This window comes from Microcebus murinus, chromosome 29 (genome assembly GCF_040939455.1).
Source record: "Microcebus murinus isolate Inina chromosome 29, M.murinus_Inina_mat1.0, whole genome shotgun sequence".
Classification (NCBI taxonomy): Eukaryota; Metazoa; Chordata; class Mammalia; order Primates; family Cheirogaleidae; genus Microcebus; species Microcebus murinus.
Window position 1 is genome coordinate 11351570 of NC_134132.1, and position 16486 is coordinate 11368055.

A 16486-nucleotide genomic window follows, 5' to 3' on the forward strand; every position below is an offset into this window, starting at 1 on the left:
TGACCTAAAGTTGAGCTATAAAACTTTAAATAGAAGGTCGGGCGCAGTGGCTCACGCCTGTAATCCTAGCACTCTGGGAGGCCGAGGCGGGCGGATTGCTCAAGGTTGGGAGTTCGAAACCATCCTGAGCGAGACCCCATCTCTACTAAAAATAGAAAGAAATTAATTGACCAACTAAAAATATATATACAAAAAAATTAGCCGGGCATGGTGGCGCATGCCTGTAGTCCCAGCTACTTGGGAGGCTGAGACAGGAGGATCATTTGAGCCCAGGAGTTTGAGGTTGCTGTGAGCTAGGCTGACACCACGGCACTCACTCTAGCCAGGGCAACAAAAAGTGAGACTCTGTCTCAAAAAAAAAAAAAAAAACTTTAAATAGAAATCTATTTACAGTAAAGATCTATAATTTATTTTTATGAATATATTTCAAATAAACTTGTATTCCATTTTCTTAAGAGAAGGACCTACTAGATTTATAGGCAAGCTTTGACTCACTTTCTATCTTTTTCTTTTTTTTTTTATTGAGATAGAGTCTCACTCTGTTGCCCAGGCTAGAGTGCCGTGGCATCAGCCTAGCTCACAGCAGCCTCCAACTCCTGGGCTCAAGCGATCCTCCTGCCTCAGCCTCCCGAGTAGCTGGGACTACAGGCATGCGCCACCACGCCCGGCTCATTTTTTTTAATATATTTTTAGTTGGCCAATTAATTTCTTTCTATTTATAGTAGAGGTGGGGTCTCGCTCTTGCTGAGGCTGGTCTCGAACTCCTGACCTTGAGCAATCCTCCCGTCTCGGCCACCCAGAGTGATTCACTTTCATTAATCCACAGGACTAAATCCCGCCTAGGAATGACCATTTCTTACCACTAGATGTTCTTGGCTGAAGAGTTTGTGCAGCTGTTCCTCTAGTTCTCTCTTCTCAGCACTGGATTTCTGTAAGGAGTTGAGAGCTTCCTCACCAAATTCTCTTTTCAATGTGGCACTGATCTTTTCTCCTGGATCCACCATCCCCTAAGAGTTATATTTAAAAAAAAAAAAAAAAAAAAAGGTAATAAGCCTTGAATCTTCAACAAATATTTATTGAATGGTACAGTGGACATTTATTATTTTATCTGCCCATAACATTCCTGTGTGATGTCCCCATTCCTCTGTGACATGCTCTTCTCTAAACCATCTGTTTCTAATGGAAGCAGCCAATATAGGATACCTTATATATTTCACTATGGAAATGGTCCAAGGCTATAGCCTATGGCAAATTGGGCCAATCAAATTAATTTCCTGGCACGTTCCAAACTCAAACTAAGGAAAGGCGGCCTGGAGGCAAGAAAGAATACAGCAAATTGACTCTTCCCTCATTGTTCATTCTGTTCCAGCCACACAACTTCCTCCATATTCCCCAGGACATGCCAGACATCCTCCTACCACAGGGCCTTTGCACCTGCTTTGAAATCTATCCAAGATGCTTTTCCCCGGATATCCACATGGCTCACTCATTTACATCCCTCAGGTCTTTAGTCAAATGTCATCTTCTCAGGGAGGCTGTCTCTAACTTCCCTGTCTAAAACTGTGAACTCTCAAACACTTCTTAGTCCTCTATCTTGCTTAAGTTTCTTTCTTAATGTTTATCCCCTTCTAACATACAATATGTTGAATTTATTTTATTTATCTTATAATATCTGTCTCTCCTACTAGAATGTGAGCACCAAAAGACAGGGATGTTTGTTTTGGTTGCTCTGTTGTATCCCCAATGTCTGAAATATTAGCTGACAAAAGATACTCAAAATACACTCATGAGATGAGTAACTCTCAAAATATCAATGACAACAGTTCCCTGCTTGATAAGAATTTCAAATAACGATAAAAATAGAAGATCCTAAGATGAAATCATTATTATGTCATTGCTCTCAGCATAAGTGAAGTCTGACTATCTGGCTCATAGAAATTAGCCAAAAACAAATGTGACCTCCACAGAAAAGCCTTTCCTTTTTTTTTTTTTGAGACAAGAGTCTCACTCTGTTGCCCAGGCTAAAGTGCCATGGCGTCAGCCTCGCTCACAGCAACCTCAATCTCCTTGGCTCAAGCGATCCTCCTGCCTCAGCCTCCCAAGTAGCTGGGACTACAGGCATGCGCCACCATGCCCGGCTAATTTTTTCTATATATTTTTAGTTGGCCAATTAATTTCTTCCTATTTTTAGTAGAGATGAGGTCTCACTCTTGCTCAGGCTGGTCTCAAACTCCTGAACTCAAACGATCCACCTGCCTCGGCCTCCCAGAGTGCTAGGATTACAGGCGTGAGCCACGGCGCCTGGCCTGTATACCATGTGTTTATATGCTATCTCTAGTAACCCTGGGAGGTAGATACCTTTGTTTTAAAGATGAGGGCCTGAACTCCTTATAACCCAATTGTCAGAGGAAAGGCCAGAACACAAGACTAGATCTAACTCCAAAGCCTATGTTCTTTCCCGAAGGTACCAGAATTAGATTCTAATGGCCTCGGATTATCCTAAACTGTCACCGACAATGACACTTTGTTACAGGGATGAAAGACAAAAGAATGACTACTTGACCTGGGGAGAAACACGTGGGGTAGAAAATATGCACAAACAATAACCTTGTTGCCGTAAGTAAAACCACTAACAAGCACTTAAACATGAATTTGATTTCATTTTAACGCTCACCCCTGGGATGGCCCACTCTCCGCAGTCTTTCCTTTTTATTGCAACAAACTGTAGGATGTGTTTCCCAGAAACAGGATGGGCGATTTTATTTCCACTGCTGTCTCTTTTCCACCTGTGAATAGTAATGTGAAATCATAACTGATTTACAACCAAGACTAAGGTCCTATCTCAAGCTTGGGACAAAGTTAGAAAGATGTCTCTTTCTTTATATCAGAGTATATATAAATTTACCTCAAATCAGCTAGTTTAAATATATATATATATACACACACACACATTATATAAAGGATAATGATTCTCCCTAACAAAAGTTAAGCTCAAAAAGTCTACCATTTCAAAACAACTTGACATACAATTGCCACACATACTCCCAGCGGGTATCTGGTCTACCATGGATAAAGATAAGCTAATTAGATGCTAACTTTTGAGTCTCTGGCTTCCCTTTTCCGCTTCCTGTCCCTTCCCTAGGACCACATTTCTGCTCCAAATGTTTCACACCTCCCTGTTTTTAGCCAGCCTCACCAAAATTGGAAAGAAACTGATACTGCCATTAATATTTTTTTGCCTAAGTTCATCATAGGAATATATTCACTTTTCCCACATCATTTAAACCACAAAGCTTCTAAGGGAATTGCAGATGAATAGATAAGTTGACAGGTAAATAAGCAAGCAGGTGTGTGGATGGATAGATGGAAGGTAAAATTGGGGGTGGAATAAAGATCCTTTTTGGCAGGGGATTGCAAGAAAAAGAGTAAGACTGGGTGAGTATGGGCGCCTTTTCCAGTAACTTGAAAATAAGCTGCCTTCTTAGAGTTATCAAATCATTATAACTCGGATCAGAGAAAAACAAAGTCTTCTTGAAGAAAGGAAGGCCCCCAAAATATCAAAACCAGAAAAGTAAAAATATCGAAGATATCTGTGCTATTTAAAGAAGTAAAGTGACAATTCCATGTGAGGAAGATTTGTCAGTGAATCCTAAAAGTAAAAAAATAAAAGAGGATGACAGAACATTCCAGCTGCAGCGCAAAGACGATTCCTACGGAGATGGCTCGATCTAAACATCAGATTCACCTGCCTTCTTAGTTCTGATTCATCATGAGACTTCCTGAATAATGATTTGGCTGACCAGGTAGGTCTGCCTCGGAACAAGAATACTTTTTCCCTGTTCTGAAACCTTCTACGGCCTGAGCTCATACTCCTAAACTTTAGCGTTTAATATTCTCCATAATAAAGTTGCACACAAATTAATTTTAAGTTTCATTTATCACCCACGATGCTCCTACAAGTATTAATATCTTCTGTTTCAAGCAAGCTGGTCTCAATACTCAAACAGATATTAACACTGTTAATATCTTTTTTTCTTAGGCCTCTTCCTGTTTCCCTAGCCAACATTCAAGTTCAACTCAAATCTACCTCCTTGACAACGCCTTTCTTGGGTGTTCCAGTTTTACCATGGTCATGCCTCACATCCAATCTTCTAATCTTCTAAAGCATCCTGTATCACCCAGATTACTTGATCGTATCGGATATGTTTTCTCAATTCATATTTTCCGTCTTGCAAATGAAGCTATAGCTTTTTAACGACAAAGAACCAAAACCTAGGATTCTTATGTTTTTACATATCCGCTAAAATGCCTGAAAACAAACAGATGTTCAATAAATAAATACATGTTCAAATGGAATTAAGATAATGCCTAACGTTATATAACATAAAACTATAGCTTTGTACTTACATCACTATATTACACAAAATCCCTCTAAAATATACGTTACGTACGTGTGTGTGCATATGTACATATGTATATAAGAGAGCATGTGTTTGTATATACATATACACAGTCATGTGTCACATAAGGACATTGTGGTCAGTAACAGACCACATATACAACGGTGGTCCCATAAAATTACAACCAAGCTAAAAAACTCCTTTCGCCTAGTGATGTCGTAGCCATTGTAATATCCTAGCCCAATGTATCATTCAACACGTTTGTGGTAAGTCTCGTGTAAATAAATCCACTGCGTTGCCAGTTGTATAAAATTGCATAAAATACATGCAATTACGAACAATCCATAATACCTGATGACGACAATAAATGACTGTTACTGGCTTACGTATTTACTGTTCCATACTTTTTATTGTTATTTCATTTTTTAATTGTTTTTTGTTTATTCTTTTTTTAATTTTGTATTTTCTTTTAGCCTACCATTATGAGCATATTTATTGTTATTTTAGAATGGACTCCTACATTTGAAGAAAAAAGGTTAACTATAAAACAGCCTCAGGCAGGTCCTTCGGGAGGTATCCAGAAGATTTTGTTATCAGAGGGGATGACAGCTCCATGTATGTTACTGCCCCTGAAGACCTTCCAGGGGGACATGATGTGGAGGTGTGTTGGAGACTAAGACCCTCCACATTCCAAGGACTTGTCCTACTGCACAGGCCTCGCCCTGAAAAATAGCCTAAGACGAAAATAGCACCCAGCCCCCAGCTATAGTTCCGAGAAGAATGCATTCCATGACGTGCTTGCTCCAGGGCATGCCACCTGCAATTGTTCCTGACCCCCTGCCAGGTTGGGGTTGAGTGATCCATCACAAACAGCTTCTGGTGCCATTGGGATGCTGATTGGGGCTAATTAGCCCACACCCAAGCCTCATCATCCCCCCCACTTTATTTTTCTGTTTCTACTTCCTTGTTTCTGTATATAAAACCTACTAAAATTCCAAGTAAAGTAGACCTTGACAACCCTTTGCTTGCTCTCGTTCCTTTCTCTCGCCCATCTCTTTCAGGCACGGTCCCCCTCGCCCCCTGCGAGTAACAAAAGGTCCCGCGGGCAGGGACAGAGGTGGAAGACAGTAATAGCAATGATCTTCACCCTGGGTAGGCCTAGGCTACTGTGTGTGTTTTGTCTTAGTTTTTAACTAAAAAGTTTAAAAAGAAAAGAAATGATTTTTAAAAGGGAAAAAAAGCTTGTAGAATAAGGCTATAAAAAAAGAAAACATGGGGGAAGGGGGCGGGTATATACATACATAATGAGTGAGATGTGCACCATCTGGGGGATGGTCATGCTGGAAACTCAGACTTGTGGGGGGAGGGGGGAAGGGCATTTATTGAAACCTTAAAATCTGTACCCCCATAATATGCCCAAATAAAAATAAATAAATAAATGGAAAAAAAAAAGAAAACTTTTTTTTTTTTTTTTTGAGACAGAGTCTCTTGTTGTCCAGGCTAGAGTGAGTGCCTTGGCGTCAGCCTAGCTCACAGCAACCTCCAACTCCTGGGCTCGAGCGATCCTCCTGCCTCAGCCTCCCGAGTAGCTGGGACTACAGGCATGCGCCACCATGCCCGGCTAATTTTTTTATATATATATCAGTTGGCCAATTAATTTCTTTCTATTTATAGTAGAGACGGGGTCTCGGGGTCTCGCTCTTGCTCAGGCTGGTTTTGAACTACTGACCTTGAGCAATCCGCCTACCTTGGCCTCCCAGAGAGCTAGGATTACATGCGTGAGCCACCACGCCCGGCCAAGAAAACATTTTTGTACAGCTAAGCAATGTGTTTGTGTTGTAAGCTAAGGGATATTGTGAAAGAGTCAAAAATTAACAAAAATTTAACAGTGTATAAAGTAGGCTGTGCACGGTGGCTCACGCCTGTAATCCTAGCACTCTGGGAGGCCAAGGTGGGAGGATCGCTCAAGGTCAGGAGTTGCAGACCAGCCTGAGCAAGAGCGAGACCCCATCTCTACTAAAAATAGAAAAAATTGGCCAGTCAACTTTTTATCATAATAATAAAAAAATAAAAATAAATAAAATAAAAGTGTATAAAGTAAAAAAGTTACAGCAACCTAAGGCTAATGATTAAAGAAAAAAAAATTGTTAGGAATTTAGGATAGCCTAACTGTACAGTGTTTATAAAGTCTACAGCAGCATTTCATAATGACCTAGGCCTTCAGATTCACTCACTACTCACTCACCCAGAGCAACTTCCAGTCCTACATTCATGGTTAAGTGCCCTATATAGGCGTGCCATTTTTTATCTTTTACACTGTATTTTTGCTGAACCTTTTCTATGTTTAGATACACAACTGACTACCATGTTGTAACTGCCTACGGTATTCGGTACAGTAACACAGTGTACAGGTTTGGAGCCAAGAAGCAACAGGGCTGTGTAGTAGGCTTTGCCATCTAAGTTTGTGTAACTACGCTCCACGATGTCTGCACAACGGAACCACCAACAATGCATTTCTCAGAACATATCCTCGTGTGATGCATGACTGCACGCACACACAGACTCACAAACACACATATTCATGTGTATACATATATACATGCATAAAACACACATACACACACACGGCTATAACTGGTATTTTTCCCATCACTCAGCTCTTTGCTACTAGAGTGTTTTATCTGGGTCTTACCGGGTTATGATGGGATCCGCAGCGTGATTGGGCCCCCAGCGCCCCAAAAGCCCCCGGCCGACCAGCCCCGTCCGTCCTGCGGGATTTCTGAGGAAAGAAACATAAAATCAATTGAGTGTGTTTATCGTTCTTAACCCGACTTAATATGGCCCAAGATAAAGTAGATTGTGAGAAGCAATAAGAAGAGAATAGTATTGCCTTGCAACCAGATGTAACATACCTGGCACTGAAATGACATACATCATTCTATTGCCATTGAATTTTTCTTTTGCGCATGTGTTAAACTCTGGATGGGATCCAGGAGGAGGATCTCATTTTCCAAAGTGGTTCTACAGGGTAGGAATTTGTTTCACTTTTTATCTATATTCCTAAATTCAAACTAGAACCTTACTGAACTCTTAGAATGATCTACGCCTAATCATCTATCTCTAAAACAATTACCATTTACCTTCTGGGATACTGCCACCTCCTCTTCCCTTTGTCATCATTCTCCTCTCCTACTCTACTCTCTGACAACCCTTCCTGCTAAAGCTGGTCCTGTTACATCTTTAAGTCTATTTTCCTCAGTGGTTTCTGGATTTTTATTATCGGCATTACATATTTTTGTAGCATATAATAAAGGTATTAGTATTACTTAAGATACCATAGATTTCAAGTATACTAAAAGCTTTTATTAAAAAAAAATGTCAAGGCCGTTCTGGGTGGCTCACGCCTGTAATCCTAGCACTCTGGGAGGCCCACGCCTGTAATCCTAGCACTCTGGGAGGCCGAGGCGGGCAGATCGCTCGAGGTCAGGAGTTCGAAACCAGCCTTAGCAAGAGCGAGACCCTGTCTCTACTATAAACAGAAAGAAATTAATTGGCCAACTAACATATATACAGAAAAAATTAGCCGGGCGTGGTGGCCCATGCCTGTAGTCCCAGCTACTCGGGAGGCTGAGGCAGGAGGATTGCCTGAGCCCAGGAGTTTGAGGTTGCTGTGAGGTAGGCTGATGCCATGGCACTCATTCTAGCCTGGGCAACAGAGCGAGACTCTGTCTCAAAAAAAAAAAAATTATATGTTATCCTACAAGATAAGTTCATGAGAGAAAAATAATAATAATAAAATGAAAAAATATGTATTAATAAAAAAATTAAAAATAAATAAATAATAAATAAATGTCAACTATTTAACTTAATGCCATAATCCAGTATTAAAGAGGCACGCCTAAGTATTTTTATTTCATGTCTTTTGCATCAACATGGATGGAACTGGAGACCATGATATTAAGGGAAACAACTCAAACAGAAAGTCATATACCACAGGTTTCACTTATAAGTGGCAGTTAAGTAACGTGTACACAGAGTGTGGAATACTAGACCCTGGAGGCTTGGAAAGGTGGGAGGGCAGAAAGAAGATGGGTGTTGAGAAATTACTCAATGGATACAATGTATGTGCTATTCTGGTGAAGGATACACCAAAGGCTCAGACTTCCCCACTGCACAATATACTCATTTAACAGATTTGCACTTGAACCCACTAAATTTATACAAATGTTGAAAAGACACATAATAAAAAAGAAAAAAAAAAAAGAAAAAAAAAATGCCCTGGAGTTTTAGGTGGTAATAAAAAAAAAAAAAAAAAAAAAAAAAAAGACACAATACCATAATAAATAACCACCAAACATCGTTTTCAATCCTTTCTCTGTTTATTAATAATTTCTGCCTTTAAGGCACAGTTACAAAAAGATGCATTCAAATCTGCCTCTGCTGCTTGCTAGTTGTATTACCGTGTTTCCGCCAAAATAAGCCCTCCCCATAAAATAAGCCCTAGCAGGATGTCTAAGTACCTGTGCAATAGAAGCCCTACCACTAAAATCAGCCCTAGTGCTGGGCGTGGCTATGAAAATCAGCCCTAGTGCTGGGCGTGGCTATGAAAATCAGCCCTAGTGCTGGGCGTGGCTATGAAAATCAGCCCTAGTGAGGGGCATGGCTATGAAAATCAGCCCTGGTGCTGGGCATGGCTATGAAAATCAGCCCTGGTGATGGGCGTGGCTATGAAAATCAGCCCTAGTGAGGGGCATGGCTATGAAAATCAGCCCTGGTGATGGGCGTGGCTATGAAAATCAGCCCTAGTGACGGGCGTGGCTGTGCAGCGCACAACCCACGCGTGTCGTCACGGAGCGGGAAAGAACAGGAGCAGCCCTTCTCATCCGCCCCGTGAGAGCTCTAGTGCTACAGGAGAGATCGGGGCCGGTGGCTCTAAAGCAAATAGAGCCGCAAGACATTCAGGATGGGTTTCGGGGTCTGGAGAGTGAGGATGATGTTCCAGAAGACGACTTCACTGTGTTTGAATAAATGTAGATGGTTGTACCGTACTTAAAAGAAATAACACATGCCCTGAAAATAAGCCCTAGGGTGTCTTCTTGAGGAAAAATAAATAGAAGACCCTGTCTTATTTTTGGGGAAAAATGGTACTAGCTGTATGCAAACATGTACACTCTCTTTTATCTGTAAAATGGAACTAAAACTATCCACCTTCAAGGTTTATTGTGAAGATTTAGTTAGATCACATACATAAGTTCTCTTATACAATGTCTGGCATTTGCAAGCATTTTATAAATGTTAACTATCTTTCCAACCTTTCAAAGACCCATTTGTAAGATGTTCCATTCCCAACACCTACCTAGGTCTTCCATTTTCGATCTCATACAGGCCATTCTGGCTCTTTCTCTCAATATGCCCATCCTTTTCGTTAAACTTGGGAGAAAAGTTACGTTCGCTGTAATGAGAATACCAATGCAAAATAAGAAATAATGATTCGAGATTACCAACAGCTTAATATTGCAAGTCGATCTCTTATCCATAAGCAGTATTCCTGAAACAGCAAATTTTTAAGTTTTCATTCACAAATCCATCTTATTCCTTCAAAAGAATTTCTAAGGGGGAAAAAAAACCTTTTTAACCAAAATATCTTAGAATACAAAGACGTATATTTACTAGATTTATTAAACCCTCTGGAAAGGATTACTGGCAGAATTGGAGCTCTTCCTACATGCTACCAAAAAAAAGTCTACATTACTGGCCAAGCGTGGTGGCTCACGCATGTAATCCTAGCATTCTGGCAGGCCGAGGCGGGTGGATCGCTCACGGTCAGGAGTTCGAAACCAGCCTTAGCAAGAGTGAGACCTCATCTCTACTATAAATAGAAAGAAATTAATTGGCCAGCTAAAAATATATAGAAAAAATGAGCCGGGCATGGTGGCGCATGCCTGTAGTCCCAGCTACTCGGGAGGCTGAGGCAGGAGGATCGCTTGAGGCCAGGAGTTGGAGGTTGCTGTGAGCGAGGCTGATGTCACAGCACTCTAACCCGGGCAACAGAGTGAGACTCTGTCTCAAAAAAAAAGACTTTTCAGGTGTCAAAAAAGATAATTTACAAATGCAACCATTACCTTCTCTAAAAGTCTTACACCCAGCTCAAGGTAGTTTCCTGCTCACCTTATCTGAGGATCTGCCCACCTGGGGCCGGCCAACACAGAGACTGCAGTGTATTCTACAGGGTTATAGTCTTGCCATTCAACAAGCCAGCCCACTTTCTCGTTAGGAACCTGGCTGCGCTCAACCTTTGAACCTGGGTAAGGAGACGTCCGGGCCTTGTTGTGGGAATTCTCTTTGGAACCATTAGAGCCAGACATGGTGCCGGAACTACGATGAAACCAACAGGATGAGAGTGAGTTTCTGGGGAGAGAAAAAGGAAAAAAGTTTTACGTAAATACCAAAAAATATATTAGTTAAGGAACCCAATTCAAAGACCCAAAACCATACTTCTCAACTTTGAAAACTTTTAAAAATCAGAAAATCCAAATTTTAATAGATAATTAATAAAAAAGTCCAACATCTGTGAGAGACTTTAAAATATAAAAATTTTAAAAATAGAGCTAAATTTTTTTTTTTTTTAGACAAGAGTCTCACTCTGTTGCCCAGCTAGAGTGCCGTGGCATTAGCCTAGCTCACAGCAACCTCCAAGTCCTGGGCTCAAGCGATCCTCCTGCCTCAGCCTCCTCCCGAGTAGCTGGGACTACAGGCATGCGCCACCATGCCCGGCTCATTTTTTCTATATATTTTTAGTTGGCCAATTAATTTCTTTCTCTTTTTAGTAGAGACAGGGTCTCGCTCTTGCTCAGGCTGGTTTCGAACTCCTGACCTTGAGCGATCCTCCTGCCTCGGCCTCCCAGAGTGCTAGGATTACAGGATTCCCTCTTCTTTTCCATTTCCCTCTGCTTCCCTCCTTTCCCCCTTTCTACCTCCACCCACATCAGCACCTTATCCTCTAACTCGTGTTAAGAACTTGATATGGACCAGGTGCGGTGGCTCACACCTGTAAACCTAGCACTCTGGGAGGCCGAGGCGGGAGGATCATTTGAGTTCAGGAGTTCGAGACCAGCCTAAGCAAGGGTGAGACCTGGTCTCTACTAAAAATAGAAAGAAATGAGCTGGACAACAAAAATTTTAAAAATTTTAAAAAAATAAAATAAAATAAAAAATGAAAGTCTTCTTAACCTGACATACAAGGACTGCCTACTATACCTCCTCAATGTATACAGTATACACAATATATCCACCATTATGGTTTCATACAGAATAGTTTCCCTGCCATGCTCCAAAAGCAGAGAGTGGTATGTTTACAATTTTGTAACGGTGGATACATGTCCTTATACACGTAGCCAAACGCAAACTACAATACCAAGAGTGAACCCTAATGGGGGCTACGGGACTTGGGGTGATAATGATGGGCCAATGTAGGCTCAATTGTAACAAATGCACCTCTCTGCCAGGGTTACTGGTAACGGGGAAGGCTATCCATGCAGAGTATGGGGGCAGGAGGTATATGGGAAATCTCTATCTTCCACTCCATTTTGCTATGAACCTAAAACTGCTCTAAAAAAACAAAGTCTATTTTTAAATTCCCCTGTGCTACCTTAATTCATCCCTTCCCTGCCTCCCACTCCTTGGTGGGAGGCAACCACTGGTCATTTTATTGTCTCCATAGTTGTACCTTCAAGAATGCCATATACCTGGCCGGGCACAGTGGCTCACGCCTGTAATCCCTAGCACTCTGGGAGGCTGAGGCAGGTGGATTGCTCAAGGTCAGGCGTTCGAAACCAGCCTGAGCGAGACCCCCTCTCTACTAAAAATAGAAAGAAATCAATTGACCGACTAAAAATATATATAGAAAAAATCAGCCGGGCGTGGTGGCGCGTGCCTGTAGTCCCAGCTACTCCAGAGGCTGAGGCAGGAGGATCGCTTGAGCTCAGCAGATTGAGGTTGCTGTGAGCGAGGCTGACACCACGGCACTCAGTCTAGCCTGAGCAACAAAGTGAGACTCTGTCTCAAAAAAAAAGAATGTATCTGCTGCTTAAATGCAATACACTGAAAGGTATCAGAACAAGAATACTTATAAAATACACGTATACAGCCTAGGCTTTTATTGCATTATTAAATAAGTGCAAGATATATATTTGGCCTAATGGAAATTAAGTAGTTGATAAAAGTTCATTTTACAAAGCAAAAACCAATTCTTAAGACTGGAAAACTTGAAGAAATGTAATACCGACATGACGCTTTGACATAAAGGAACTCTGCAATAACCATAATGTCGTAATCATAGCTAAATGTATACAGTGCTTGCTATGTGGATTACACTGTTCTAACCCCTGTAATACATTAACTCACTTGATCCTCATAACCCTGAGTTTAGGTACTATTATCCTTCTTTTAGAAATAAGGACAGTAAGGCCCTGAGAGGCTAAATAAGTTTACCAAGGATCCAAATCCAGGTAAACTGGCTCAGAATACCTGGCCATTAACACCATGCTATGCTATCTCCACTTCATTTTTAGCTCGCACACATGTTTTATGTATTCACAGGAATGAAATATACAACGTTCTCCACGTTCTCCACACGTGTTGCTGATCGATCCTGTTGGGAAATTTGGAAGCACTCACTGTATCTTTATATACTACCTTTTTTCTAGAAAATCGACGTTTGGAACTTTCTAATCAAATCACAAAAACTAACTGCAAAACTCTCTTTCTTGATTTGCCCAGATTATTAATCAGTGGTAAAATTCTTAATGATACATTTGTTTATCCCAGGATGCTTTGCAGTGTTAAATACCAGGTACTCAGTACATATTTGTTGGCTTAAATTTTGGCTTTTTCTTCCAAAGCAGTATTCAGTCTCTGGTTCTGGATACACCTGCCTCATCGGAAGAATAACTGCCACGCAGCTTTACATTGTTCTGGTGGCATTTAACAGAAATTTCCTTAGTGACTTCCAGAGAGCACATACGTGTATTTCCTTCCCTCCCCAAAGCCCACTGAAAGAAGATAAAGTTGCATAAAAGGGAATAAAATCCACAGAAACAAACACGATGCCCCCAGTGAATGATAAGACTTTAACCAATTTCAGAAAGGTGGAAAATGGCTGGAATCATACTGACTTACAAAACCAGAGTAGAACAAATTATGCACAAAAGGGTGACAGAAAGATGCCATTCCTAGAAGAGCTAGAGAGAGGTTCAAGCTTAAAGTCAGTGGGCCCAAAGGTGGTAAATTGGCAGTGGAACAGTTAACATGGAAAAGACTCTGGTTTTCTTCCTTCCCTCCAAACACAAAGTCTGCAATACAAGGTAAAGGATAAAGTTTTTTTAAAAAATTAAGGGCTAGGACCCCCACTGTGAGAACACAGCAGAAACTTGGGCTTACTAAACTTTACAATTCAGCCGGGCGCGGTGGCTCACGCCTGTCGTCCTAGCTTTCTGGGAGGCCGAGACGGGCGGATAGCTGCTGCTTCAGGGGTTCGACACCAGCCTGAACACTGCCTGAGCACAGCCAGACCCTGTCTCCAAATCTAAAAAAAAAAAAAAAAAAAAAAAAAAGTACAATTCAAATTAGTACATTAATTACAAGTCAATCAGCCCTCTCGTGTAGAGAAAACAAAGCCTATTGCTTACATTCAACAAAACACAGATAACACAGTGTCCATCGGATGTTTGACAAAAAGCACCAAAAGAAGGAAAAGGGACCAAAAAAAAAAAAAAAAAAGTAACAGAATAACTGACCAACAGCATGCAGATCAATTCAGGAAACAGGTTAACTTTTTGCTCTAATTATCATTACCTTTATGTGTTCAAGAGACTGTTTACCTACATAAAACAGGAAGGTAAAAGGGGGCGTTTATACTGACTCAAAGAATATAAACTGCTCAAGGGAAGAACAGAAAGGAGGCGGCAGTGTGAGGCGCTATACACTCCTACATTTTTTAAACTCTGTGTGTGCGTATATATTAACTTTAATAATAACGTTTTAAGTATCGGCCAGAAGAAAAAAAATAAAAATAAAAAGTGGCGGGGGAATATAACACTGCCCCCCAAACGAGAGCCATCGAGACTGGTGACAAATCCCAAACGTCGGCAAACTTATATGGGGGAGGGGGGCGGGGTGGCAAATTTTAAACTCCAGAGATCAAAGAGAGGCCCCTGCCACTATTTTTTTTGTTTGTTTTTGTTTTTTCTCCTCAAAAAAGCAGGTCGGGGCATTTCGGGAGCGTGTGTGGAAACGCGCGCGCGGTTACGGAGGTGCGGGGCGCGAGCGAAGCCGCGGGAGGGCCCCGGTCCCCACCCCCGAGTGGCGGCCGGCACCTGCAGGGGTGACGGAGATACCTGTACGCGGGGACGCCGCGGCGGCACGAGGACCCGACGGCCGCACAGGCCAAGGCCACGGAGAGCGACGCGGCGGCTAACGCCTTTCCCAGGAAGCGTCCGGCCATCAGCGGCCCGCGGGCGGCTCCGCCAGCCCACGCCTCAGGGCCCCGGCGCCGGGCGCCCGGCCGGCACTAGGACCCGGCGGCCCGCCGCGCGCGCCCGACACGGAGCGGCTGCATCTGTTATCTATCATAAACACACACACATACACACACAGCCCTCTCCGAATAGCAAGCGCTTTTTCCCCCCCCAGCGCAGCGAGGAACTCCGAAACCGGCGCGTGACGCCCACGCTCCCAGCGTCAGGTGCCGGGAACTGCAACCCGGGCCCGCGTGACCGCCCCCGCCTGCCCGCCCGCCGGCCGGAGCGCGCGCGCGGCGACGCTTTACGGCTGCGGCAGCGAAACAGAAGTCGTGCCGCCGTTCCTGGCGCCTTCCTTTACGACCCTCCCGGTGTGCGCAGGCGCAATCGGGGCGCGGCTGAGGGGAAGGCGGAGGCGGCGCGAGAGCTGAGGAAACCTGAGAGGGAAGAGGAAGTGGAAGGAAGGAAAGAGGAAAGAAATGGGATTTGAGAAAAGTTTAGTGTTTTTTGTTTTGTTTTTTTAAGGCAAGAAGGGGTTATAGAAGCTAGTCATTTCTTGAATAATACGTAGTTACACGAAGAGGAGGTAGCCAAGAGACTTCCAATCCTCGCATCTTGAGGCGCTTCTCTTTTTTTAAACCAAGTTGTTTGTTACAATTGATAATTTTCTTTTTTTCTTTTTTTTTTTTTTGAGACAGAGTCTCTCTCTGTTACCCAGACTAGAGTGCCGTGGCATCAGCCTAGCTCACAGCAACCTCCAACTCCTGGGCTCAAGCGATCCTCCTGCCTCAGCCTCCTGAGTAGCTGGGACTACATGCCCGGCTAATTTTTTTTTTCTATGTATTTTTATTTTTATTTATTTATTTTTAAGCCTTTTAATTTTTATTCCTCAAAAAAGGTTCATTTTGTCATTTAGCTTTACTGGCTCTGTGCTTGTGCCTTCAACACCTTCACAACGATTTTCTGCTCCTGGGTAAGGAAAGCACGCTTGATCCTGCCACGAACACATTTAGCACACGTGTAACCACATAGGCCCTGCTGACATGTTTTTTTGTTTTAGACAACCTCATAAGAACTGTAGGTCTCACAGCACGAACCCCTCAAAGTCTACCTGGGCACACGCCACATGCAGATTTTGGTGCTTTCCCAACCTTCTTGGTATAAAGGTAAACAATTCTATTACCAGGGGTTTGGGACAGCCTAGTTTTGTTAGAGGCTGTGTTGTAGGAAAGCCTACGGCGATGTGTCAAACGTTGGACCATTTTGAGTTCCCCTACGCTAGCTCAAAGGACTTTTTTTTTTTTGAGACAGAGTCTCGCTTTGTTGCCCAGGCTAGAGTGAGTGCCGTGGCGTCAGCCTAGCTCACAGCAACCTCCAACTCCTGGGCTCAAGCGATCCTCCTGCCTCAGCCTCCCGAGTAGCTGGGACTACAGGCATGCGCCACCATGCCTGGCTCATTTATTCTATTTATTTTTAGTTGGCCAATTAATTTCTTTCTATTTTTATGGTAGAGACAGGGTCTCGCTCAGGCTGGTTTTGAACTCCTGACCTTGAGCAATCCACCCGCCT

At 42.6% G+C, this 16486-nt stretch overlaps 1 protein-coding gene and 1 pseudogene across 4 annotated transcripts in view; both read right to left on the reverse strand.

Annotated features, from left to right (window-relative positions):
* NUDT9 (nudix hydrolase 9) overlaps positions 1–15183 on the reverse strand; it is a 35441-nt gene extending 20258 nt beyond the window's left edge. The window contains exons 1-7 of one of the 4 annotated variants that reach the window (XM_075998640.1): positions 14795–14910; positions 13334–13372; positions 10569–10808; positions 9757–9852; positions 7093–7179; positions 2675–2786; positions 861–1007 (exon numbers count right to left, since the gene is read on the reverse strand). In XM_075998640.1, coding sequence (XP_075854755.1) covers positions 861–1007; positions 2675–2786; positions 7093–7179; positions 9757–9852; positions 10569–10808; positions 13334–13338 — 687 coding nt within the window. In that variant the 5' untranslated portion in view covers positions 13339–13372; positions 14795–14910. Of the gene's footprint in view, positions 1–860; positions 1008–2674; positions 2787–7092; positions 7180–9756; positions 9853–10568; positions 10809–13333; positions 13373–14794 lie in introns of all 4 variants that reach the window. The other 3 variants (XM_075998641.1, XM_075998642.1, XM_012774059.2) reach the window with 3 other exon arrangements.
* A 652-nt stretch (positions 15184–15835) lies between these two features.
* Positions 15836–16203, reverse strand: LOC142865533 (large ribosomal subunit protein eL34-like; annotated as a pseudogene).
* Between the last annotated feature and the right edge of the window lie 283 nt (positions 16204–16486).